Source organism: Trametes versicolor, assembly GCF_000271585.1.
Source record: "Trametes versicolor FP-101664 SS1 unplaced genomic scaffold TRAVEscaffold_2, whole genome shotgun sequence".
NCBI lineage: Eukaryota > Fungi > Basidiomycota > Agaricomycetes > Polyporales > Polyporaceae > Trametes > Trametes versicolor.
In genome coordinates this window covers 2,920,003-2,941,733 of record NW_007360322.1, presented here as the reverse complement: position 1 = coordinate 2,941,733, position 21,731 = coordinate 2,920,003, and the positions used below count along the sequence as shown (strand labels likewise).

General features: G+C 60.5%; 6 protein-coding genes across 6 annotated transcripts; 4 read left to right on the top strand and 2 right to left on the bottom strand.

Annotated features, from left to right (window-relative positions):
- Positions 1–709: 709 nt before the first annotated feature.
- Positions 710–2,084, bottom strand: TRAVEDRAFT_142135 (uncharacterized protein). Its single transcript, XM_008036341.1, has 5 exons — positions 1,669–2,084; positions 1,516–1,603; positions 1,351–1,438; positions 1,284–1,290; positions 710–1,228 (listed from the first exon to the last, which is right to left on the bottom strand). Exons 1-5 carry the CDS (start codon positions 2,024–2,026, stop codon positions 1,071–1,073), a joined length of 699 nt encoding a protein of 232 aa, XP_008034532.1. The 5' UTR covers positions 2,027–2,084; the 3' UTR covers positions 710–1,070.
- A 1,566-nt stretch (positions 2,085–3,650) lies between these two features.
- Positions 3,651–6,930, bottom strand: TRAVEDRAFT_142134 (alpha/beta-hydrolase; the record flags this gene model as incomplete). Its single annotated transcript, XM_008036340.1, has 9 exons — positions 3,651–4,770; positions 4,926–5,565; positions 5,623–5,743; positions 5,821–6,094; positions 6,152–6,223; positions 6,287–6,442; positions 6,547–6,659; positions 6,718–6,814; positions 6,880–6,930. 9 exons carry the CDS (start codon positions 6,928–6,930, stop codon positions 3,751–3,753), a joined length of 2,544 nt encoding a protein of 847 aa, XP_008034531.1. The 3' UTR covers positions 3,651–3,750.
- A 542-nt stretch (positions 6,931–7,472) lies between these two features.
- On the top strand, positions 7,473–9,947 carry TRAVEDRAFT_62892 (allantoicase). Its single transcript, XM_008036105.1, has 11 exons — positions 7,473–7,562; positions 7,645–7,730; positions 7,787–7,875; positions 7,936–8,003; positions 8,058–8,137; positions 8,190–8,306; positions 8,363–8,516; positions 8,577–8,652; positions 8,720–9,585; positions 9,654–9,679; positions 9,751–9,947. The coding sequence occupies exons 1-11, from the start codon at positions 7,505–7,507 to the stop codon at positions 9,862–9,864; spliced, it is 1,734 nt and encodes a 577-aa protein (XP_008034296.1). The 5' UTR covers positions 7,473–7,504; the 3' UTR covers positions 9,865–9,947.
- A 763-nt stretch (positions 9,948–10,710) lies between these two features.
- Positions 10,711–12,963, top strand: TRAVEDRAFT_142126 (eukaryotic translation initiation factor 2B). The gene is made up of 7 exons (XM_008036339.1): positions 10,711–10,862; positions 10,926–11,348; positions 11,411–11,511; positions 11,574–11,674; positions 11,734–11,780; positions 12,441–12,544; positions 12,600–12,963. Exons 1-7 carry the CDS (start codon positions 10,728–10,730, stop codon positions 12,847–12,849), a joined length of 1,161 nt encoding a protein of 386 aa, XP_008034530.1. The 5' UTR covers positions 10,711–10,727; the 3' UTR covers positions 12,850–12,963.
- Positions 12,942–15,105, top strand: TRAVEDRAFT_142124 (lysozyme-like protein). Its single transcript, XM_008036338.1, has 7 exons — positions 12,942–13,778; positions 13,849–14,071; positions 14,132–14,338; positions 14,391–14,533; positions 14,587–14,700; positions 14,757–14,815; positions 14,872–15,105. Exons 1-7 carry the CDS (start codon positions 13,602–13,604, stop codon positions 14,966–14,968), a joined length of 1,020 nt encoding a protein of 339 aa, XP_008034529.1. The 5' UTR covers positions 12,942–13,601; the 3' UTR covers positions 14,969–15,105.
- A 4,202-nt stretch (positions 15,106–19,307) lies between these two features.
- Positions 19,308–21,407, top strand: TRAVEDRAFT_161547 (amidase signature enzyme; the record flags this gene model as incomplete). The annotated part of the gene is made up of 8 exons (XM_008036337.1): positions 19,308–19,514; positions 19,583–19,772; positions 19,829–19,846; positions 19,916–20,260; positions 20,322–20,683; positions 20,739–20,872; positions 20,934–21,118; positions 21,178–21,407. The coding sequence occupies 8 exons, from the start codon at positions 19,308–19,310 to the stop codon at positions 21,405–21,407; spliced, it is 1,671 nt and encodes a 556-aa protein (XP_008034528.1).
- Positions 21,408–21,731: the final 324 nt, after the last annotated feature.

The window sequence follows — 21,731 nt, the reverse complement described above, 5'->3', positions numbered from 1 at the left end:
GGCGCGCAGCAGCGTGCGCTTGGCACGCGCGACACCGCAAGGGCGGCGTGCTGTGCACAGATCTGCCGCCCCCTCTCCGGGCGCCCGGGCCCCCGATTCACCCATCTCTTCCCGTATCGCGGCTCGCAGGCCTCTTCCCCGCCGGGCGCTGCGCACGCCGTGGCCCTCGGCCCTCAGGCTTGCGAGTGCCACTAGGAGCCCTCCTGACACTCGGGGGCGAAACATACACCCAGGGGCAAGCTGTGATGTATACGCGTACTCCGATACGCGCAATACGAGCATCCACGCAGCTGGACTCCGAATCTGCCGCAGACAGCACCCCATCCCTGGTCTGATGCATCCGGGCATACGTACGGCAGCCCGCAGCGAAATCTGTCACCGCACGGCGCGACGCAGGGGAACTTTGACGCGACGGCGGGTCCCGGGGGCTGATGCTGGCGCTCCGCGGTCCCACCTGGCCACCCGCGACGCTGGCGAGAAGGCTGACGGGCAGCGCGACGTCTGCCCCACCGAGGTCCCGCCGCGTGAATTCGAACGCGAGTAGCTCTCTGGCTGGCAGACCGTAGGCGGCCCAGGGCGGGCACGAGGCTGCTGCAGCGACACGGCAGATCAGGGAAGGGGTGCGCGCGCACACACGCGCTGACAGCGAAGACAGGGCTAACAGACGGGGGCAGACAGATGGATCGGGGGCATACACTCGGGGCGTGTGGAGACAACAACGACGTGCATTAGGACATTAATTTAGGAACAGAGCCCGGCAATACTACATGTACACGGCGAGTGCGCGGCGGCGCGCGCGGGGGACCCAAGATGCGGGTGGATATCATGCATGGCTGCTGCTGCGAAGAGACCGCGGGGCTGACACTGGGGACGCTGTATGTGCATCAACATCATCCCACTCACTGCTTCCTGGAATCGAGAGACACGGGCGGGGTGGTGGTGGAGGTGGTACGGAAGGGCGGGGAAGGACCCGCGCGCGCTGATTCTGCGATGAGGCGTGCGGGCTCGCTTTCGTCTGATGGACGCGAATGGACGGATGGGGATGTGGATGGGGCAGGCGGCAGCCCGCGTTATGAACTGCGGGGCGGGGACCGGCGCGAGCCCCGTTCGGTCGAGCGCTCGGTGGAATTGCTGCCATTCTCCCAGTCGTCCTCTTGCGGGCTAAGCCGCTGCGCGATGTTTGCGGCCTCCGTGGCCTGGCGGCAGTCGGCGCCTCCGTCTGAACGCACTGCAAACAAACGGTTAGCCGGAAAGCGCGATTCCCAAGTTCGGTGCGAACGTACGATGCCGCTGTGAGAGCAGGCAACGTTAGTCATGCGCCCACATCTCGAAGGGGACGATAGCACTCACGTTCAGCGCGTCTAGCCGACTGAAAGTCTTCCCACATCCCTGGCAGACGTTCGATTGTGAACGCGACGTATGGAGGGCTTGGTGACGTCTGCGATAAAGTGGCGGCGGGCGCAGTGATCAGCGTCTACGCGAACATGTAAATTCCCAGCGCGAGCGGCCACTCACTTGCAATCGTGCTGACGCGCGAATCCTTTATTGCACCCTGGCCACTCGCACAGGAATGGCCGCTCAGCGGTGTGCGATCGCAAATGGCCTGTCATCGGCGCACATGAGGCGTCAGGGGGTGATACGGAACGCGCCATGCCGCGATCGACGTACCTCTCAGGTTGAAACGACGGGTGAACGTGCTGCCGCAGCCGGGAACGGGGCAGACGAAGTTGGCCTCGTTTCGTCGGCGGCTCGCGCTTGCCGCCTGGGTCGCGCTCGTCGTGACCTGCTGCTTCTCGACCTGCATGATGGGTGGCAGGCGCGGCACATTTCCGCCCTGCGGGTATGCAGACGCGGCGATGAGAGAGGACGAGCGGCCGCGCGTGGTGGGCAGCGCGATGTTGTTCGATTGGATGGGCGGAAGCTGTTGCGATTGCGCATAGAGCATGGCCGCTTGTGGCGCGCGCTGCGAATCATCCGCAGAACGGCCTCGAGGGGTGTTGTTTCCTTGCGAAAACGAATTCGGCATAGAGGGCCCTGCGAGAGCAGACGGCGGCGGTAGGAGCTGCTGCTGTTGTTGCTGGCTGCTGGAAGGGGGGTGAGCAGCCCAGTTGACGGCATGGGTGCGGAACTGGGGACTTGGGGGCGACTGGTATTGAGCACGGCTGGAGGATGCGTGCAGATGGTGTGGAGGAGGGTGCGAGTAGTATGGCGAGTGATTCCGATCGCGGAGGTCGGTCGCGCCGCTGTGGTCGGCTCGCGACATGAGGTGTGGCGCGTTTGGGGGGTGGTCTGGCGATGGCATGAGGGGGTTGTACTCTGCCGGGGCGAACTGGTAGGGGTGCAGGGCGCGGAAGGGGGCACCTGGTGGGGGCATAGTTGGAAGACGGAAAGAGGCATCTACTTCCATGTCGAGATATGTAGCGCTGGTAATCACGGTGCCTGATGTCCGAGGCTGATATGGAGGGTGCGGGCTTGAGACGGAGCGAGGAGGAGCAGCAAGAGAGCAGAGCAGGAGGAGAGGGCGGCGGGGCACGTCGGGGGGTCGAGGGCGAGAGCAGAGGGCGCGACGGGCAGGCTGCGGAGGAGAACGCGCAAGAGAAGAGAGCAGGGCTCGGGCTCGGGGAAAAAGGGAAAAAAGGAGGGCTTTATACAATATATCCGACAGCGCAGGACGCACTCCCGTAGGCGCCCGCCGCCTCTTTCTCACTCGGATCTCAGATCCCCTCCGTACCGCCACCCGACCTCTAATTCTCTCCCAGGCGCCTGATCGGGACTGTCCGGGGGTCCGTCCCCCCATTTCTGCCTAAATTATTGCGTTTCTGGCGCCCGCGTCCCTGGCCGCCCCCGCCCGCTAACACACCCGCTGGCGCCCATGATGCGCTTTGCAGCGGTGCGGCATCCACACATGTCCCAGGGCCCGCACTGCGGTGTCCGCGACTTCCTCAAGAGAGCGTCCCAAAACACACCCGTCCTTCTCAGCTCCCCTTCCGTCCAAGTCCGACCGTCCTCAGCCGCCGCAGACTCTTGGCTCCCAAAAGCAATTGTTCGACGCGCCGCTTTGTCTCACATCATCACCTCATCCGCCGCTCTCCGAGACTCCATTAGAAATAGCTACCGTCGTTCTCCGGCCGCTTCAAAATGCATATCGAAATACCCATCGCACATCCACCGCGCACCGTAGTGCGTCTGACACAACCTCCCGCTTGAGACACGAAGGCGCAGAAAACGCTCAGACATTCCGAGGAGCGCGGTACCCACTCACCAATCCCGGCATCACAGCTGACGCCGCGAGCACGCAGATCCCACCCGCTTGGAAACAATCCGATGCGACTCTCGCCATCCAGGATGTCCAGTAGTTTGTAGTATGTGAATACGGCGTCGAGACGGCCTGACAAAGCTCCGCGCACGGCGTACCCAATGTACGGCCGGACGCGATGCACAATGCACCCGCCCCCAGCGCCCGCTTGATGGTGTCTGCACGGCTAGCGTCTCTGCATCCCGCCCTCCGAATCAAGGGGACTACCTCCATTGCATTGATCCCGCCGGGAACAATGTCCCATCGCGACACCGCCGCCTGCCCTAGCTCCCACGCCGATCCCCATGCAGTGTCTTCGAATCCGAGCTGTACCCGCCCATGCCCCGCGTGCCTGCCCGCCGCTGCCGCGAGAGGCGTTCGACGTCCAAAGTGCGACGACCCACCCCCAGCCCGTGTTTACGTCCAACCTGGCGCAAGTTGCGGCTGCCGCGAGCTCACCGGATGGCAGGATCCGAAGAGATGAGGTGCGAGTCGAGCAGCCGCCTTCGGCGCATCAGCTCGGACTCGGTGATCGTCTGACCCCTACTCGCAGGCGTGCCCGAGCCAGATGGCGCGCTGCCCGTGGTCGTGACGGAGCTGGGGCGCTTGGGCGGCGAGCCGACGCGGTAGCTGTCCACCTGTGGCGCGGCGTCATGCAGGATGTCGGAGCGCTGCAGGTCTCCGTTCGCAACCTCCACCCCGAGCCGCCCGCCCTGCGGTGTCGCAGCCGGAGCAGCAGCGGCCTGCGGTCCGGGCCCGCTCTGCGATAATCGTCGTGTAGTGCTGGCAGACCCGTTCGAGGCAAAGGAGTTCGGCGGGCTGCGCCGCTTGGGCGCGAACGACAGCACGTCGTCCGTGTCGAGCTCGGACGTTTCAGTCGCAGACGTGAGCCCGTCCGCCTGCGGCCGCTGGCGCGCCGTCGACATCCGCCGCGTCTTCAGCGGCGAACTCGAGGCGCCGCGGTGTTCCCCTGGACCAGCGGGGGACGGAACGCTACCCGTGGCGGACGCAGACGCAGGGGAGGGTGGCGCATCACGACCGAATGCGCCGAGCATCCAGTCCGCGAGGTCGTCGATGACGCCGCGCGCCTCAGGCATAAGCGACGGCATCTGCAGGTACCCGTGGCTCCACTCTGAGAAGATGTGCATCTGCACCCAGTCGTCGTCGCTCTGGCCCGCGAGGCGCGCGCGCTCGCGGCGCAGGGCGTGCAGGGACCCGTCCAGCGCGTCGTCGTGTGCGCCGGACCCCGAGAGGACGCGCGCGAGTTCGGCGCGGCGGGCGCGCTTGGCCTCGCGCACGCGCCCGGCGAAGATGAGCGTGTCGTCCACGAACGGGTCCTTCTCGCCGCAGGACATGAGCAGCGGCGGGAAGCGCGCGAGGAGGTGGTCGGGCGCGAGGATCGGCGAGAGCTGGTAGTCTGCCTGGAAATCGGGGTTGCGGTGTGGCCCGATGTAGAGGATGGCCATGGCGCGCATCTGCAGCGGGCGGGGTGATGCGCATCAGCACTTGCCATTCAGTGGGGCTGTAGGCGAGCGAGGGGGGAGGAGGCGGTGCCGGGTATGTCTGCACCGCTGTATCCCCCCCATGCGGCCATGCCCGGGTCCGATCGAGGTGGAGAAAAGGAACGCACCATGCTCGGGGAGATGATTCGATCCTGGAAGTACCCGGTGCGGCTCGTCATCGTGAGCCGCGTGCCTAGCGGGGCCCCCTCCCTCGGCGTCGGGGGGTCGAACAGGCCAGGAAGCTCGGGCGTGGCGGGGGCGCGCTCGAAATCGACGCGGCTCACCTGCGGGTTGAAGCGGATTCTAGCGCGCAGCGGTTTGTCTTCCTCGTTCACACGACTGAATACCTCGTCTTCGACGTCTCCCATGGCACCGCCTTCGTCGTCACCGCTGTCCTCGTCGAGGCTGCCGACGTGCCTAATGCTCGTGGTCGTGTGGCGCGAGCGAAGCGCAGGCACCTGAGGCGTTGCCGTCGACGACGTCAGGGTCCGAAAGGTGTCTCGGAGGCTGCGTCGGCGCCGAGGCAGCTTACGGTCGCCGACCATAGATAGCGGGCTTATGTGACGCAAATGGTCCTTCTGCTCGGCAAGCATCGACAGATGGACTGCCGACTGCTCCGATTGCAGCACGCGCAAATTCTTGGGCGTCATCCAGGACGTGAAGTTGAAATCCAGTGCCGCATAGTTCAAGACCAATGCGAGCGGATGCGGTAGCTCCATCTGTGTTTCCAATATCTTGAACATGACGCACACCGCGATGTGCGCACCCCTGCACGGATGGTTAGTTCGGCAGCGTATTTGTCGACTTTCCGGTAGTAGCACTTACGCGGAGTCGCCTGTGCAAATGATGTTGAGTTTGCGCCCGGACATCCCTACCACAATCCCGGTAGTCTCGACCAGGACTCGGTAGAGATCAAAGCATTCGTCAATTGAGAACGGGTACGGATCTGTGCCGCCAGGAACGAGGGTGACCGGTCAGACTCGGGCAAGAACGCGGCGGACACACTAGTGCCAAGGCACTCACATTCCGGAGCCTTGCCGTAGTCGACGGAAAGCACGGGCCTGCCCGTACGTATGGCCCACGCTCGCAAACGGTCCTCGTGGTGCTCAGGCGTCATCGACACGAACCCGCCACCGGGGAAGTCGAGAATAAGGTCTGTCGCGCGCGCAAGCTGCTCCGCCGGGGGCGCGAAGTATAGCCACGCCGTAATTGGGCGGCGATAGGTCGAATCTTTAGGGCGCGCGAGCAGTATCTTGCGGCGCATTGAGATGTGGGGGAGATGGGAGAACATTCGTAGCTGACGGCGCGTCAGCGAATCACGACAGACCTCGGGGAGGGGGCCGAGGTGGCTCACATAGGGATTTGTGCTCTTCTCCCAGGTGGCGCGCAGCATCTCGACGGTGGGCACCGCTCGGTATTTCCGGATCTGTGGGCGGTGCAGGTGAGCGGGGGTTCTGTGGCATGTTGAGGATTAGGTTTGTCAACAGACCTTCTCATCAGCCTCACTGGCATATATGATATAGTACACAGAAAAGAGCACGGAACAGATATCTCTCAACCATCGTGGTCGGATGGTCATTGCTGTGGCGAAGCCAGCATCCAATCCCGTAGCCATCCAAGTCGCGCGATAGTAGGATGGCGAATACTGCATAGCCACAGTCAGTTACAACCAGGGACTGTGAGAATGATTAGACGCACAAGGTGTGCGAGCGGTTCGGGCGCTGATATTCGGATGTCAGCGTGCAGGACAGCGAACACAAGAGCAGTGCACCTACCGGCCAAGCCGAGGATCTTGTCCAGATTACGGACGGCATAAACGCCTGTCAGAGTGCTCACGATGAGCTGCCACGGCGTAAACCGTCCTGAAATACATGCACGTTGGTGAGCGCTACGCCAAGCGTACCCAGCTGGCAGTCATACGTAGCGCTCTGTTTGCCCGTCTGATATATAGAAACCTTGGCCCGCCGGGGTCGCCATGAAGGATGCGCCAGAACCAGAAGATGATGACCAGAACAACCTGCGCGCGTCAAGAACTCAAATTCAGCGTCACTGACGCGAACGATGCCCGAACGCACGGCGTACCTGGGTCCTCTTCCAGCTGACGTTGGGCCGTCCGAGCAGATGGTCAATCATGGGTGGTGGTTGGGATGATAGTCGGAGAGCAGTGCTCGGGCGAGGGCACAAATGTGCTTGTGCTCGAGACAGTGCACCGACATGTGATTGTAGGGGACAGAACGCGCAGTGGTCGCCCAATCCAGCCACGCGTCACGCGTCATGCCCGATGCGGCGGGACCCACAGCGTCTACCTCTCGCACACAGACGCCGTCAAGGCATCGAACCCGAGGCGCACTAGGATCGCAATTGCACGACTCGAGCGGACCCCCGGAGGCTGTAGCGCAGTGGTTGGCGGCACAGAAGAGGAAGAGGGCGCTCCCCGCAATGGCAATGTATAATGCGGGGACCCAGCCAATCGGGTCAGACGCTGTGCGTAATCATCTCAGCCCGATCTCCCGCTTATCTTTCTCTGAGCCGCAGCCTCGCTTAGGATCAGGAAGTCCCGCCGGGAACTGGCCCCTATCGAATAAACGCCGCCTCGACGATGACTCGTGGGCACGCGATATGCAGCGTCTGGCACGATCGCTGAAGTCTTCCTGCCGCTTGCCCGTGGATTTTAAGCACGCAGAGCACACACGACGACCAAAATACCATGAGCTACACACAGATCCCACTGGAGAAGTTCCAAGAGACCTTCTCGACAGCGATAGGTGCGTTCGATCTGCCGATCTTACCGCTACTCGCACGACTAGGAAACAAGCACTCACGCCAAACCGGCCCCCTGCGTTACAGAGCTGTCGAGCGTCGCGCTTGGTGGCGAGATCGTGTCCGTCTCCGATGAGTTTTTCGCGGAGGCGTTTCATCTCCTTCAGGTCGAGGTAGGGATTCCCCTGTGTCATTTACCCCTAACGGGTATCGGCTGATGATGTCCAAGCCCGCACCTAGTCTGAAGGGCCAGTTCGGGCCTAAGGGCGCTCTCTTTAGTGGATGGGAATCACGCAGGCACAACCCAACATACGACTGGTGCGAGCATGACATTTTTCCTCATGCTCAGGTCGGAACGTAAACTCATCCGTCCTGCAGGTGTATCATCAAGCTCGGCACAACAGGGTCGATCAACGGCTTTGACGTGGATACCAGCCACTTCAACGGTATGTCAGGTTAATGCGACGTAGGCGGGACATTCCTCATGTCGCTGCCAATAGGGAACGAAGCGCCGCAAGTGTCTATTGACGTCTTGTATTCCGCGGCTGATGCGCCCGCGCCTAATGTGGTCGATCCTAGGGTGTGTGGTTCAATAATGCAGTGCCCGAACAGCCACTCACGAGATTTGCCAGTGGAAAGAGCTCCTGCCAAAGGTTAACCTGGGGCCTAGTTCTCGTCACCTGTTTACCGTGCCTCCTTCCGAGGGTGTCAACTATGTCAAGCTCAACATGTATCCTGATGGAGGAATAGTGAGTGAATAAGCTATCCTGCAAATTCTGTATCCGTACTGATCCCGTATAACAAGGCGAGATTTCGAGTATATGGATTAGTCGCGCCTATCTTTCCCTCTGACACCTCGGCGGTTTTTGACCTGGCACATGTCTTCTCCGGGGGCCGCGTCGTTTACACTTCCGATCAGCACTTTGGGGTGGGCTCGAACCTCATCCTGCCCGGTCGAGGTACGTCAAAGATTCCGTGGTTCTCGCAATTGCGTCACCCATCCCTAATCTCGGCATCAGGTAAGGACATGGGTGATGGCTGGGAAACCAAGCGTAGCCGTGCAAAAGGTCACAAGGACTGGGCGATCATCAAGCTGTAAGTCGACCGGCTAGCAACACAGCTCCGCCGACGCGCTTCTTACTCATGCCACTGCGCGCTACAGCGGAGACGCCGGGTTCCTGTCGCAAGTCGAGATCGACACTGCGCACTTCAAGGGCAACTTCCCAGAGTCGTGCGAGCTGCACGCGCTGCACAGCGACGACCTCGTCCCCAGCAATGACCCCGAGGACTCCTGGAGCCTAATTCTCCCGCGCACGAAGCTTGGCCCGCACCGCCGCCACTTCCTGCAGCTCGAGGACGCGTCCGGCAGGGCGTACACGCACGTCAAGATCACAATATACCCTGATGGTGGCATCAAGCGCGTGCGCGTCCTCGGACGGCGCGTCAGCCCCATCAACGCAGCGGGCGACGCACAGGCTGCGCACCCCGCGGACGCGATCGCAGATGATGGCGGGAGCGGTGCTACCTCTGTGCGCCCCGCCGCCGCGCAAACTTCCTCTGGGCCCTTGATCCCAGCTCTGCCACTGACGCCCGAGGCATTTGCCCCGTTCGGGCAGGTCGTGCAGGCGTATGCGGACGTCAACGCTGTTCCAGACCCGCGCAACACGCGCGTCACAGGCGCGAACCAGGGCACGGCGACAAAGTTCCATAAGCTCGCGCCGCTCGTCTCGTCATACCCGGAAGGGTCCGGCGCGACCGCGGGCCTGTCTGTGTACCGGTGCAAGCCCGTCGACGTGCAGCCAGGCGGAGAGTGGGAGGTGAAGGTGCTCGAGCGGCACCCGTGCACTAACCAGGCGTTCATTCCCATGGGCGGCGGGCTCGGCCTCGGCGACGCGCTGGAGGAACCGGGCTCGACGTACCTGGTCATCGTAGCACAAAACGGCGCGGACGACAAGCCCGAGCTGAGCACCATGCGGGCGTTCGTTGCCTCGGCGGGCCAAGGAATCGTGTATGACACTGGCATCTGGCGTGAGTAATCGCAGCTCGGGCCGCGGTCGCTGCACAGTGCGAGGGGTGCTAACCGGATGCTTGATTAGATCACCCGATGGCGGTCCTGCACAAGGTGAGGCGCCACCATCCGCTGGTGTTTTGCACGGTCCGTCTGACAGCACGCATCTTTGCCCGCACGCGCAGACGATGGACTTCACGTGTGTGGAGACCCAGATTGGCAACGGTGACAAGCTCGACTGCGAGGTCGTTGATCTGGACGGGGCGGCAGGTTACTACAGAGTGCAAGTGCCGAGCTGAAGACTCGTCGGCTAGTAGTCGTGTGGGTTTAGTGCTAGAATCACTCGAGCCCCGCTGCGTATCACCAGCGGCCCTTACCCGCACCCGGCCCCTTCGTCAGCTGTCCGGGAATAGGAAAGCCAGGACGCTTATACGTGTACTCGCCGTGCCCGGGCGCGCGCTGCCTGCTGTAACACCGCAGCGCGCGGTGTTCCAGTCGCGCCCTTACGAGCTGATGAGGCAGACTGGTATAACCGGCCCTCGTGCCGGAGACGAATGTAGTGCAGCAGCGCCCCCCGACGCGCAAAATATTCGAGCGGCACAGCTTTCATTGGGCCCCATTGCGGTGCGGTGATCGACAGATGCACCCTGGTGCGCAGTGTCGCCGGCCAAAATCAAGGCGGCTTCGACGAGATCGGTGGGCCGCAGGCGCCGCCATATTTCCCGGCAGTCTCTGGGGGCCACCCCCTCCCGCAGGTGGTGTGCGCAGTCGGCGAATCCTCTCCGAAAGCTCGTGCAAACACTGCACGCGGGCGTTGTAGGCGTGTCGGTGAGAGAATGGCAGCACGGCGTACGAGTGCGGTGGGGACGCGAAGGCCATTTAGTTCAATAAAATGCGCGAAGCAGCGCGGGCGGCACTCCGCGCGGCGGAAGGTGTGTACACGTGGCTACGAAGTAAGATCTCCGATGAGCAGGTTGGGTGATTGGCCAAATGCGGCAGTGTGCTTGCAAATTGCCCGCGCTGCGCAGGCCAAGAGGCGGCGGCAGTCTCTCGCGCGCAATTTAGAGCCTGATCCCAGCCTCGGTGGGTGGTACTCACTGACAGATCGTGGCGGTACGAAGCTAACGAAGCCAATCGCAGACGCAAAGGATCCAATACCACCATGCCGGCTCTCACTTCCATCAGGACCAGCGCGGGCAAGCTCGAGATCGTCGACCAGCTCCTCCTCCCGCACTCCACCGAGTTTATAGAGATCAGGAACATCGACGATGCGTTCGACGCCATCAAGTCGATGAAGGTGCGTCTCACCATCTCGTCCGCTTCGGCTTCTCAGAATGCGCCGCTCACTCGCCCGCTACAGATCCGCGGTGCGCCTGCGATCGCATCGCTCGCTGCGCTTGCCGTCGCGGATCATCTGACGAGGGCCCTCGAAAGCCGCCCTTCGCCCGAGTGGCTCGGGAATGTCGCCGCACTGAAGGAGCACGTCGAGGGCGTCCTCGCCCATCTGTACACCGCACGCCCGACCGCCGTCAACCTTGGCGCGGCCACACGGCGGCTCACCAAGACGCTCCAAGCCGCCATCGACGCGGGTAGGAACCCCCTCGAGGTCGCGCAGGATCTCATTACAGAAGCCCGCGAAATTGATGCAGAAGACGTCGGGCGCAATAGGCAAATGTCAAAATGGGGCGGGGAGTGGCTCGTCGAGCGCGTCAAGGGCGACGGCGGCAGCGGCGCAGAGCTGAACGTGATGACCGTCTGCAATACCGGCTCGCTCGCCACGTCGGTGGGTAGCAGGGCCCGTGCGTCCGCGCGAGAAGTGCTGATGGCGCGTTCGTTCGCTGACAGGGCTACGGAACTGCGCTGGGATTGATCACGTACCTCCATGAGACCGGGAAGCTCCAGCGTGCGTTCTTCACGCAATCCACGCCGTACCATCAGGGCTCGCGGTCAGTCGCAGTTGCATAAGACTAGCTTTGGTAGAGAAGCTCATGGTGCCCACCTGTCGCAGGCTGACCGCGTATGAGCTGCAATCGCTGAACATTCCGTCGACGATGCTGTGTGACAGCATGGTGGGCTCACTGTTCCAGCACCACAACATCCATGCCATAGGTGAGTAGTGCGGCCGTGATGGACATACCCGGGAGTGACCGATTCCTATTTTAACACAGCCGTGGGTGCGGACCGGATCGCTCGGAATGGAGACACTGCAAACAAGGTGAGCTGTGCACTGATCGACCCGTGTCATGTTCGAGTAGTTACCAACACAGTGAGAGTGACCCTCACTGAGGCCAATGGGCTACAGTGAGAGTCACTGCACCGAAGATCCATGTATGTGATCAGCTCGCGCGTCGCCTTGTTTCGCCGCGAGGCGCTATGTTGCGCTCTCCAAGTACGAAAAGTGGGTGCTCAGGCTCTTCGTAGAGCACCACAGCTACACGCTCGCCTGTGCACGCACTTCGGGCTCCGTGCGGCGGACTACGTTACGCGCGCTGATCACATTGGTTTCCCCGCTACACGGTCTGAGGTCGCGAATCGGTTGAGGGACATCGCGCGCCCGGTCGCCCCGGACGCCACCACATCGTTCAAGGAGACGTTCGCGCGGTTCTGGCGGACGTACCCCGACGACATCATCATGCGCGAATAGCCATGCTGGTGTCGGGCGGGCGGACTGAATCGCAGCCGTGGGCGTATCTGAGTCGTAAGTGACAGCCAGGGCTCGAGCGGCGGGTACTTTTCGGCCCTTGCGCGACTGGGTGATGACTGGGAGCATCGTTTTGAATGGGAGTCGTTTGTGTTAATTAGAGTCACTCTCACTGTTTTGGTCGTCACCCGTCATTTTCGTCACGAGAGATGCAGTACTGACGAGCATGGATAGATTGGAACGTACAACGCCGCCGTGCTGGCCGCGCGCCACAACATCCCGTTCATCGTCGTCGCACCGGTGAGCACGGTTGACCTGGAAGTTGCGGATGGCAGGGGGTGAGTAAACATGTTGGGGGCGCTGAAACGGTCAACTCACCGAGTCGCATATCAGCATCCCCATCGAACAGCGTCCGCCGATCGAGGCGTGCCTCGTCCGGGGCGCGCTGTACCCGTTCGCCCTGGATGGGGACGGGGTGAAGCAGCAGGCGACGGTGATGGTGACCCCTGAGGGGCTGGAGGGCGTCTACAACCCGAGCTTTGACGTGACCCCTGCGAGCCTCATTACCGCCATCGTCACCGAAAAGGGCGTCGCGGTCAAGAAGGATGGCGAGAATGTGTTTGATTTGACGCCGGTAGTTTGACTGCGGAATTGAGTGCGCAGCAGGCGCTCCAAAAAGAAGTGTACGATATATAGCGTTGGTTCCTGGTGTATGCAGCTGTGCTCTCGTTCATCGTTCATCGTCCTGTGCCTCCCCGACGGTTCCTCTCGTATGTTCCGCCCTGTGCCTCCAGCCTGCAGGTGCCTCCTTGGCCGATGGCAACCGGATGTCGGATCCGGGCGCTCCGCCGCCACCCACAGCCCCTAAAGTTCAAGATCGCATCGTCTGATGCACTCTGCTCGAGTCTTGTGGCTGGCTTGGGCGCAACAGCAACACTGACATGTCGATACGCACAGGATAGTAGTATATGTTGATTCTTGAATGCCTTCGCGATGGAATCAATACACCGTACGCCGAGATCAATCAGCCGTCCCCGTCCCCGCGTTACGTCGCGGCGAGAGAGGCCGTTCTGCGAGTTCTCGCGGCCGGTGCTCTGCCTTGCTCTGCGCGAGGGCTTGGAAGCCGTCCGGGTCGATCAGCAGGGCGTATGCCAGACGCGACGCGATTGGGCGAGGACGGTAGCCGGGCTTGGGCCGCGCGCGTGGACGAGGCGGAGCGATCGCCTCGGGATGAGGGCTGCCGCTTATGGGCCTTAGCGCGACCGCATCCTCTTATTCGCGCCGGGGTTGATATCCACAAGCCACACCTTCTGCTTTCTGCCTCCATCCCGCCCCTCCCTCGTCTCGTCGCCCTCACGCCTCCCGCCCCGCCACGTCTTACCCAAGCCCGCTCTAATGCAGCTGTCCGCTCCTTTCGTTCTCCTTCTCGCCGCTTTCGGGGTTGCGGAGGCCTCGCTGCACAACCACCAGCCGCGCCTCTCTCGGCATCACGACCGTGCTGCCCACAAGGCAGTTGACCCCCTCGCCCGCCGCGCTAACAGCGGCCGCTGCAAGCCCCGCCCGACGAGCACAGTGCGTCTTTTTGTTTACGTTGCTATGGGTAATATCTGAGCGTAGAGTCGAATTCCAATGTGGCGTTTAGCTCGTTTCCACATCCTCTACTACCCAAGCTGCTGAGACGACGACGCATGCCGCGCCTGCTGCGCTGAACAACAAGGAGGCTGCTACGACCACCAAGAAGGCTACCTCTACTAAGAAGGCGGCTGCTACCAAGGCTGCCGACTCGGGCAGCAACAACTCTTCGGGTGCTGTCAGCGGCTTGATCAAGATCACCGACTCGTCCTGCGGGTGGCCGGGTGCCGTCAGTGCGTACAACATACTTCTCATTTTTATCGTATGGTTCGTCGTCTAAAGGATTCTTGAAGGCAACGTCTCTCCCACCGACGGCCCGAACGGCAGCATCGACTGGCTGAACTGTGGTGTCGACCAGGGCGGCTGGAAGCCCCCGTATGTGCAGGTCACCGACATCGTGACCACGGACCTGGGTCAGGCTCTCAACGACCCGAACAGTCCCTTCAAGGCGTGCTCGGCGTACGTGGGCTTCTTCTACGAGGCGTCTGGCGCGTACGGCAGTAAGTCCTTGCTAAACTGTTCACTTGCGCTGCTATTTACCGCCCTCGGCAGTCCCCCCTATCCTGATCGCGTCCATCGCGATGCAGGAGAGCTCCTGCAACCCCGAGACCATTGGCGGTGCAGGTGAGCAGGGCCTGATGCAGATCACCAAGGACAAGTGCGGTGGTGCTCCCGGCGGTAACTGCAGGGACCCCGTGAGTTCATCCTCGGCCCAACTTCGCCGGACATGAACTGATTTTCGTTCTAGCACTTCAACATCATGGCGGGTGCGGGGTTCTTGGCCGATACGCTTAAGAACAACAACGGCAACATCCTTCTTACGGTTGGCATGTATAACGGCTGGCAACCCGGCTTGACTGTCGTACGTGGATATGTCAGGTTTTGTGGTAGGGTATCTCACTCATTTATTGCTCCTAGGGATCCGCCACTGCTGCTGGAAACACGGCTTGCTGCCGCTGCCAGAACAACCTCGACTAGTAAGTGCTCGATGTCTTAGCCCCATGCAGAGTGTGTAGCTAACAGCATGTCACAGCCTGCAGCAACTGTTCAACTACTGGGTCCTGAACAAGAACCCCTACTCGGCCAGCCCCCGCAGCGGGAAGTATCACAACCTCGATAAGTGCGATTAATCGGGTCGTTACGCCGTTATGTCTGTTGGTCCTCTTTGTAGTCGGCATTATACCCCTTGACGTTATTGATGGTCGGTCGCGCGAATGACCGCTTACTGGTTACTGAATACAATTAGTAATAATATCGCCACGGCTCCCCGCGTGAATTGTTCGACGATGTGGTATGGACGCCTGTGGTCGTGCGACCTGGTTACTGCAGAACCTTCGCTGAGGTACTTGGGCGGCTAAGGAGTACGTACACCGCGATCGCCTGTTCATCAAGCTCTTCCCCGCATCCTCTCTTGCTTGCCGCCCTCCAGAGCGCCGTCGACCACTCTAGCTTGCTCTAACATAACACTGCGCGCGGCCAACACATAGACATCATCTTTGACGCGACGTTCGCGGCCACATAGATCCGATCGCCATGGCTCTTGCAAGCACTAGCGACGCCTCTTCAGGCTCGCAGCCATCGACACCCACCGCGTCCACCCCCGCCTCCTCACCCCCGCCCTCCCCGACACTCTCAAAGCTGACCCTGCAGGATGTTACCGACGGGGCGCGAGCAGAGGCCGCTAAGTTCAAGGCCGAGGCGAACAAGGCGTTCGTTTGTGCGTGCTCCTCCCCGCAGTGGCTGCGGCAGATCGTGCTGAGCGTACCTTGCGTGCAGCGCACGACTTCAACAAGGCCGCAGAGTTGTACACGAAGGCGATCGACAAGAACCCGCTGGACGCGACGCTGTGGTGCAACCGCGCGTACACGCGCATAAAGCTCGAGGAGCACGGATACGGTCTCACCGACGCCGGTGCGTACTCCCTCGCCTGTCCTCCCTCCCGTGCCGTTGCTGACCTACGCGGTGCCCCCCAGCGACTGCCATCGAGCTCGATCCCAAGTATGCAAAGGCGTACTACCGGTATGTCCGCATAAGCTCGTACGCCGTCCCCCGCCGCATCGCTGACTTCTTCTGGACGTGAAGGCGCGCGACATGCTACCTGCAGACGCTGCGGTACAAGCAGGCAATCGCGGACTTCAAGAAGCTGCTCGCGCTGGAGCCGGGGAACCAGCTCGTGCGCATGCAGATGGACAGCACGCAGAAGATTCTCCGGAAGGTCGAATTCGAGAAGGCGAGTGTGGCTGAATTGTCGGTGGGTGTGCCTGCCCCGCTGACGCGACGCGCTGCCTGTATAGGCAATCGAGATGGAGGAAGAGAAGAGCGCGGTGGAGCGTTGCGTGGAGATCATCGCTGAAGGTGCGTTTGGAAGAAGGTCAGTGCATATGCGGGACGGACGTGACTGACGCGCCGGATGTGGCGTGAAGGTGGTTGCGACGTCGACAAAGGTTACGCTGGACCTGTGCTATCGCAAGATGACGACGGCAAGTACAAGATCGACCTAGATTTCGTGAAGAACATGATCGAGTGGTTCAAGGACGGTAAGACAATCCCGAGAAGGTAGGCGAAGGCGTCCACATAGCACCCGTGGGCCGCGGCTCATGTTGCAAAAGGTACGTGTGGGAGATCGTCCTCGGCGCGCACTCGTACTTCGCGCAAGAAGAGAGTTTGGTGCAAGTCGACATCGAGGAGGGCATGACAATAGATGTCATCGGCGACGTTCACGGTAGGCGGTCATGACGAACAAGAAATGTAGCGCCAGATAGTGACTGACTTTTGCGAAGGCCAATTCTACGACTACCTACACCTCCTGTCCCTCACTGGGCTCCCGAGCGATAAGCATGCGCTGCTCATGAACGGTGACCTGGTTGACCGCGGCTCTTGGTCGATCGAAGTCATCATCACGGCTCTCGCGTTCAAGTGTACGCTCTACCTCCGTGTATCCCTATGCGACTTACTGAGCCCGCTACTCAGGGCTCTACCCGACGCGTATGTACATTAATCGCGGAAACCACGAAGCGAAGGAAATGAACCGCACGTACGGCTTTGAGGGCGAGGCGAAACACAAGTTTGGCGAGCAATCATACAAGGTCAGTGCACCATCTTCTCGACAGATAGGAATTTCGCTGACACGCCCAACAGCTCTTCGCGCACGTATTCACAGCCAGTAAGCAGCTTGCGCTAGTCTCGCGCGGAATGAATGGGTACTGAGCTCGTCTTGTAGTGCCCTTGTCCACCCTCGTTTCCGCAACCCAGCCGCCAGTAGCGTCCGCAAAGAAAGCCATCTTGTCGCCCGAGGGTCGCAAGCGGTATTTCGTCGTGCACGGCGGACTGTTCAGCAAGGACGGCGTCACGCTCGACGACATCCGCAAGATTGACCGGATAGGTCGGCAACCAGGACAGGAAGGTATCATGTGTAAGTCGCTCTATCCCCTGTTTCCGACGGTTGAATGTGTGCTAATAATACTATGCGCAGGCGAGGTGAGTTATGGCAGACACGGCTATAATTTTTACCCGCTAAGCTCGCCGGTGCCAGCTTCTATGGACAGACCCCCAGGAACTCCCCGGCCGTGGACCTAGCAAACGTGTTAGTCCGCCGCATTGCATAGCCGGATTCAGTTCGATGCTCATCCCTATCCGCAGGGCGTCGGCATTGCGTTTGGCCCTGATGTTACGAAGCGATGGTGTGAGGCCAACGGCATTACTGGCGTCATCCGTAGCCACGAAGTCCGGCAAGGTGAGGCATCGAGGCCCTTCTATGAGGTCACTCGTACTCAAGTTGTACCGATTGCACAGACGGCTACTCGATCGAGCACGACGGTCTCTGCACAACGGTACGCTACCTTGCGCTCGTACACACTACCGCTGACTCACCTGCCGCCCCCCAGGTCTTCTCGGCGCCAAATTACGTAGACCAGGCGGGCAACAAGGGCGCGTTTGTAAGGACCCTCTCGCACGCTCACCGTCCCCAGAGCTTGGCTGACCCGCCGCCGCTGCGCGCAGATCCGGATCGACGCTGCGGGCTCGCAGGAATACACCCAGTTTGATGCACAGCCGCACCCGCCGATGAAACCCATGGCTTACGCCGCGAGCGGCATGGCGAACCTGTTGATGTAGACGTCCGCCGCTTTGGTGGCCCTAGGCAACTCTTGTCGCACTGTCTCCAGGTAGGCAGTTTTTCTTGGCGCAACTGCAGTAGCTGAAACGCCCGGTAGCTGATGCGTGTGTCAGGGATGCCTCACGGACGGTCCGGCCCTTCAGGTGTAGCTTACGGTCAGCCGCAGTGTATGGTATAAGCTGTCGGTTATTGTTCGTGTTATCTGTATCAGCACATCGAACTGTTTTCAATCCATTGCTGTAGTGCTTCAATGTCAGGCAGATAAATGTCAATGTTAGACTGCGTAGATGGGAAACGTGGATTGTATCATAGACCGATGGATTTGAGACTTCATCCTTCACTGGAGTGCGGTTTTCTCTGTGTGATGGGTACTTACTGATATGTCTTGTCCGGGGACCTTTCAACAACGTGCGTTACCAGCTTCGGCTAGCGCGAACATACTTGGTGTTACCATATGCGGATGAGTAATGGATCATGGTAAATGGGCGTTTAATACAAGCTGTCCTCCTTCGTCTTGACCACGACCACGCACTATAGCCGCACTCAAGTCGTACTGTCCTATATTCTACCACTCCTCTTACAACTTGCACACCGCAGCCAGTGATCAATCGACACCCAGACTTTACCATCTATGACGGAAACGACGGTGAGGTTTCGACTCCAGACCTCGGACCGCGTGTTACCGCCAAGTTCACGTCAGTCCGTTTCGCCATAGCGGGGAGGCTGCGCTCTGATCGCATTAGCAAGTCTCCTAAACCGTAAGTTCCTCAGATAATGCATCAAGGGGACCGTGCGCGCCACAGACGGTCGTAGAGTGAGAGAGCCAAGAGAGTGTCGTACCGTCTCAGTGCGCAACAGTCCCACTGCCCGCTAGTGATTGCACATGGCAGCTTCAGTGGGGGTTTCATTCGCGTGTAAAGGAGATAGGCTGAAGATGTGTAGATTGTTCTGATCCTCGGGCTGCGTTTTGAGCGGGGGTATGTAGTGGATGATCGTGTATAGCCCTCGCCCCACGTGTGCTGCGTGTATTCACTAGCTGCGCTAGCGCTGGCCAGCTGCTAGCGAGTCCTCGTACACTGACTCGATCGCGTGGGCCTGGGTGGAATGATCCCACACTGCAGTGCGTAGCCCATGCTTGGGAACGTACTCGCCCTGCTGACACGCTGTCGCCATTCGCACAGCGTCCTGCGTCGACATTGGGGCACGCTGCGCCCACAAATCTCTCTTCTCCGCTCAAATTTATCCCCGACTCTCACGAGCGCACACGGCGCACTGATAAGACTCGCCATTATATAGTCTGATCGCAAATACTCGCAGCTCGACGACGCGTGCATCGCTGTCGGCATTCGTGCAGGATGGGCCTTCTGAAGATATCACGCTTACGCTGGCTCTCGTTCTTCACCTTGATCTTTGCGCTCGTATGGGCGGGATATGGTGCCAAGCAGGCGACCGCTTCGGCAGCCGTCAAGGCTTCGCCGTTCCCTGACCTCTATGAGGCATCGATTGCAGAGCTCCAGGATGGTCTCCAAAAGGGCCTGTTTACGAGTGTCGATCTCGTCAAGGTTCGACCCTTTACCAATTCCCGGTGACTATGGGTGCTGATGCATCTTGCTGGCTTTGATTCCATTAGGCGTACTTCGCCAGAATCGAAGAGGTGAACCACCAAGGGCCGACCTTGCGTGCGGTCATCGAACTCAATCCGAGTGCACTTGCGCAAGCCGCGGAGCTCGACAAAGAGCGGAAGCAGAGCGGTCCCCGAAGTGCCCTGCACGGCATCCCGATTTTGCTCAAAGACAACATCTCGACGCTGCACAGTGAAGGTAAATTCTATTCTCGTCTCCTCACAATGGCCCACACTCACATGCACGATTGGTAGGCATGAACACGACAGCAGGTTAGATTCTTGTCCTGCGTCTACGCGCATGCGCAGCTATCTAACTAGCCCGTCTTTCACCTTATCTAGGCTCCTTTGCTTTCCTTGGCTCAGTCGTCCCGCGCGATGCACACGTCGCCGCCAAGCTCCGAGCGGCCGGCGCGATCCTGCTCGGTAAAGCGAATCTCTCCGAATGGGCCAACTTCCGCGGTATCGTACCATCCGGATTCTCAGGGCGCGGCGGGCAAGCCTCAAGCCCATACGTCCCGCTCGGGGACCCCTCGGGCTCGAGCTCGGGCAGCGGCATCGGGGCCGCCATCGGTCTCGCGGCAGCGGCGCTGGGGTCAGAGACGGACGGGTCAATCGTGTCGCCGAGCAGCGTCAACAACTTGGTCGGGATCAAGCCGAGCGTGGGGCTAACGTCGCGCGACGGAGGTATACACACATGGTGCCATCTTCAGAGTGTGCGAGCGCGACGCTGACGCCGTTTGCGCAGTGGTACCTATATCGGAGCATCAGGACACAGTGGGACCTATGGCGCGGTCCGTGACGGACGCGGCTACGATTCTCTCGATTATTGCTGGACGCGACCCGCGCGACAACTTTACGCTCGCGCAACCCCCAGTTGTCCCCGACTACACGCGCGCGTTAAATGCGGAGTCTCTGTTTGGGGCGCGTCTCGGAGTCCCGCGCAAGTTCGTCGCGCTGCTCGACGACGTGCGCATTGCTGCGTTCAACGCGTCGCTCGCGACCTTGCGCGCGCGGGGCGCGACGATCGTCGACCCGGCGGACTTCCCCGACTCCGACGAATTGCTCGCGTCGAATAACGAAACAATTGTACTCAACACAGACTTCAAGGTGAGTGTAAACTGGATGTGCGAAGGAAGGGTGATGTGCTAACCGGATTGCTCAGGTTGACGTTGAGAAATACATTGCTGGTCTCGTTGAGGTTCCGACGGGGGTGAAGACACTTGCGGACTTGATCGCGTTCAATACCGCGCACGCGGACGAAGAGCTCATCCCTCCGTTTTGGACTGACCAGTCTCAGTACGCTTGCTCTTGTATTCGCTGCACATTGCATTGTCAACTTACCGGACACTCACCACAGGTTCATCGCCGCTGAGAACACCACAGTAGACCAGGGATTCTTCGACGCTCTCGCGGCGGACACGGACCTTGGATCGACACGCGGAATCGACGCAGCTCTGAAGGAATTCAAGCTCGACGCCCTTCTCTTGCCCACGGACATCGCGTCGACCCCTCCTGCGATTGTGGGATACCCGATCGTGACCGGTATGTGTTTGTGTCTAGATGTCTGCACAATGGACACTCAGCACATTGCTGTCTGGTAGTCCCACTTGGGTTCTTGCCACCGGACACCGCGCTCTCACCCGCGAAGCCGACGCGTGAGAGTGGCCCGAACATGCCATTCGGCCTCTCCTTCTTGGGCACGGCGTTCAGCGAGTTCAAGCTCATCTCGTTCGCATTCGCGTACGAGCAGGCAACGCACACGCGCCTCAAGGTCCGCGCGTTCCCCGCGGCGATCCCGAAGACGCAGCTATCGGACATCGTTGGGAAGTAGGTTCGAGGACGGAGGTAAGACGGAGATGAAAGGTCGTCGTCGTCGTCGTTATGGGGCGTGTGGAGTCTGTACAATAGCTACACAGGAAGATGCTGCGTGGAGTATAAGATGAAGTGCTACACTAGGGTTGTGGAACTGTCCGCCATGCATATGAGTGCCTATTTGTGGCTGTAGAGGAAGACAAAGCTTACCTGTTGTCGCCTTCCGGCCACACAGCTTTGGTGTCATGGGTGAGGTCGTGCGCGGCGGACGTAGGAATGTGGTGCTGGCGAGGATATAGGGCGAGAGTCGACGAGATGAGCTTGTAGGTGTGATTCGCTGCCA

Bases quoted from the DNA above. Each gene is read 5' to 3' on its own strand.
- TRAVEDRAFT_142135 (XM_008036341.1), bottom strand. From the start codon at position 2,026: ATGCCGAATTCGTTTTCGCAAGGAAACAACACCCCTCGAGGCCGTTCT. The intron at 1,604-1,668 runs GTACGTCGATCG...CGCCGATGACAG, and splicing joins CCGTCGTTTCAACCTGAGAG to GCCATTTGCGATCGCACACC. The intron at 1,439-1,515 runs GTGAGTGGCCGC...ACTTTATCGCAG, and splicing joins GCGCGTCAGCACGATTGCAA to ACGTCACCAAGCCCTCCATA.
- TRAVEDRAFT_62892 (XM_008036105.1), top strand. From the start codon at position 7,505: ATGAGCTACACACAGATCCCACTGGAGAAGTTCCAAGAGACCTTCTCG. The intron at 8,138-8,189 runs GTGTGTGGTTCA...GAGATTTGCCAG, and splicing joins CTAATGTGGTCGATCCTAGG to TGGAAAGAGCTCCTGCCAAA. The intron at 8,653-8,719 runs GTAAGTCGACCG...TGCGCGCTACAG, and splicing joins GACTGGGCGATCATCAAGCT to CGGAGACGCCGGGTTCCTGT.
- TRAVEDRAFT_142126 (XM_008036339.1), top strand. From the start codon at position 10,728: ATGCCGGCTCTCACTTCCATCAGGACCAGCGCGGGCAAGCTCGAGATC. The intron at 11,512-11,573 runs GTCAGTCGCAGT...CACCTGTCGCAG, and splicing joins CCGTACCATCAGGGCTCGCG to GCTGACCGCGTATGAGCTGC. The intron at 11,675-11,733 runs GTGAGTAGTGCG...ATTTTAACACAG, and splicing joins CCACAACATCCATGCCATAG to CCGTGGGTGCGGACCGGATC.
- TRAVEDRAFT_142124 (XM_008036338.1), top strand. From the start codon at position 13,602: ATGCAGCTGTCCGCTCCTTTCGTTCTCCTTCTCGCCGCTTTCGGGGTT. The intron at 13,779-13,848 runs GTGCGTCTTTTT...TGTGGCGTTTAG, and splicing joins AGCCCCGCCCGACGAGCACA to CTCGTTTCCACATCCTCTAC. The intron at 14,701-14,756 runs GTACGTGGATAT...TATTGCTCCTAG, and splicing joins GGCAACCCGGCTTGACTGTC to GGATCCGCCACTGCTGCTGG.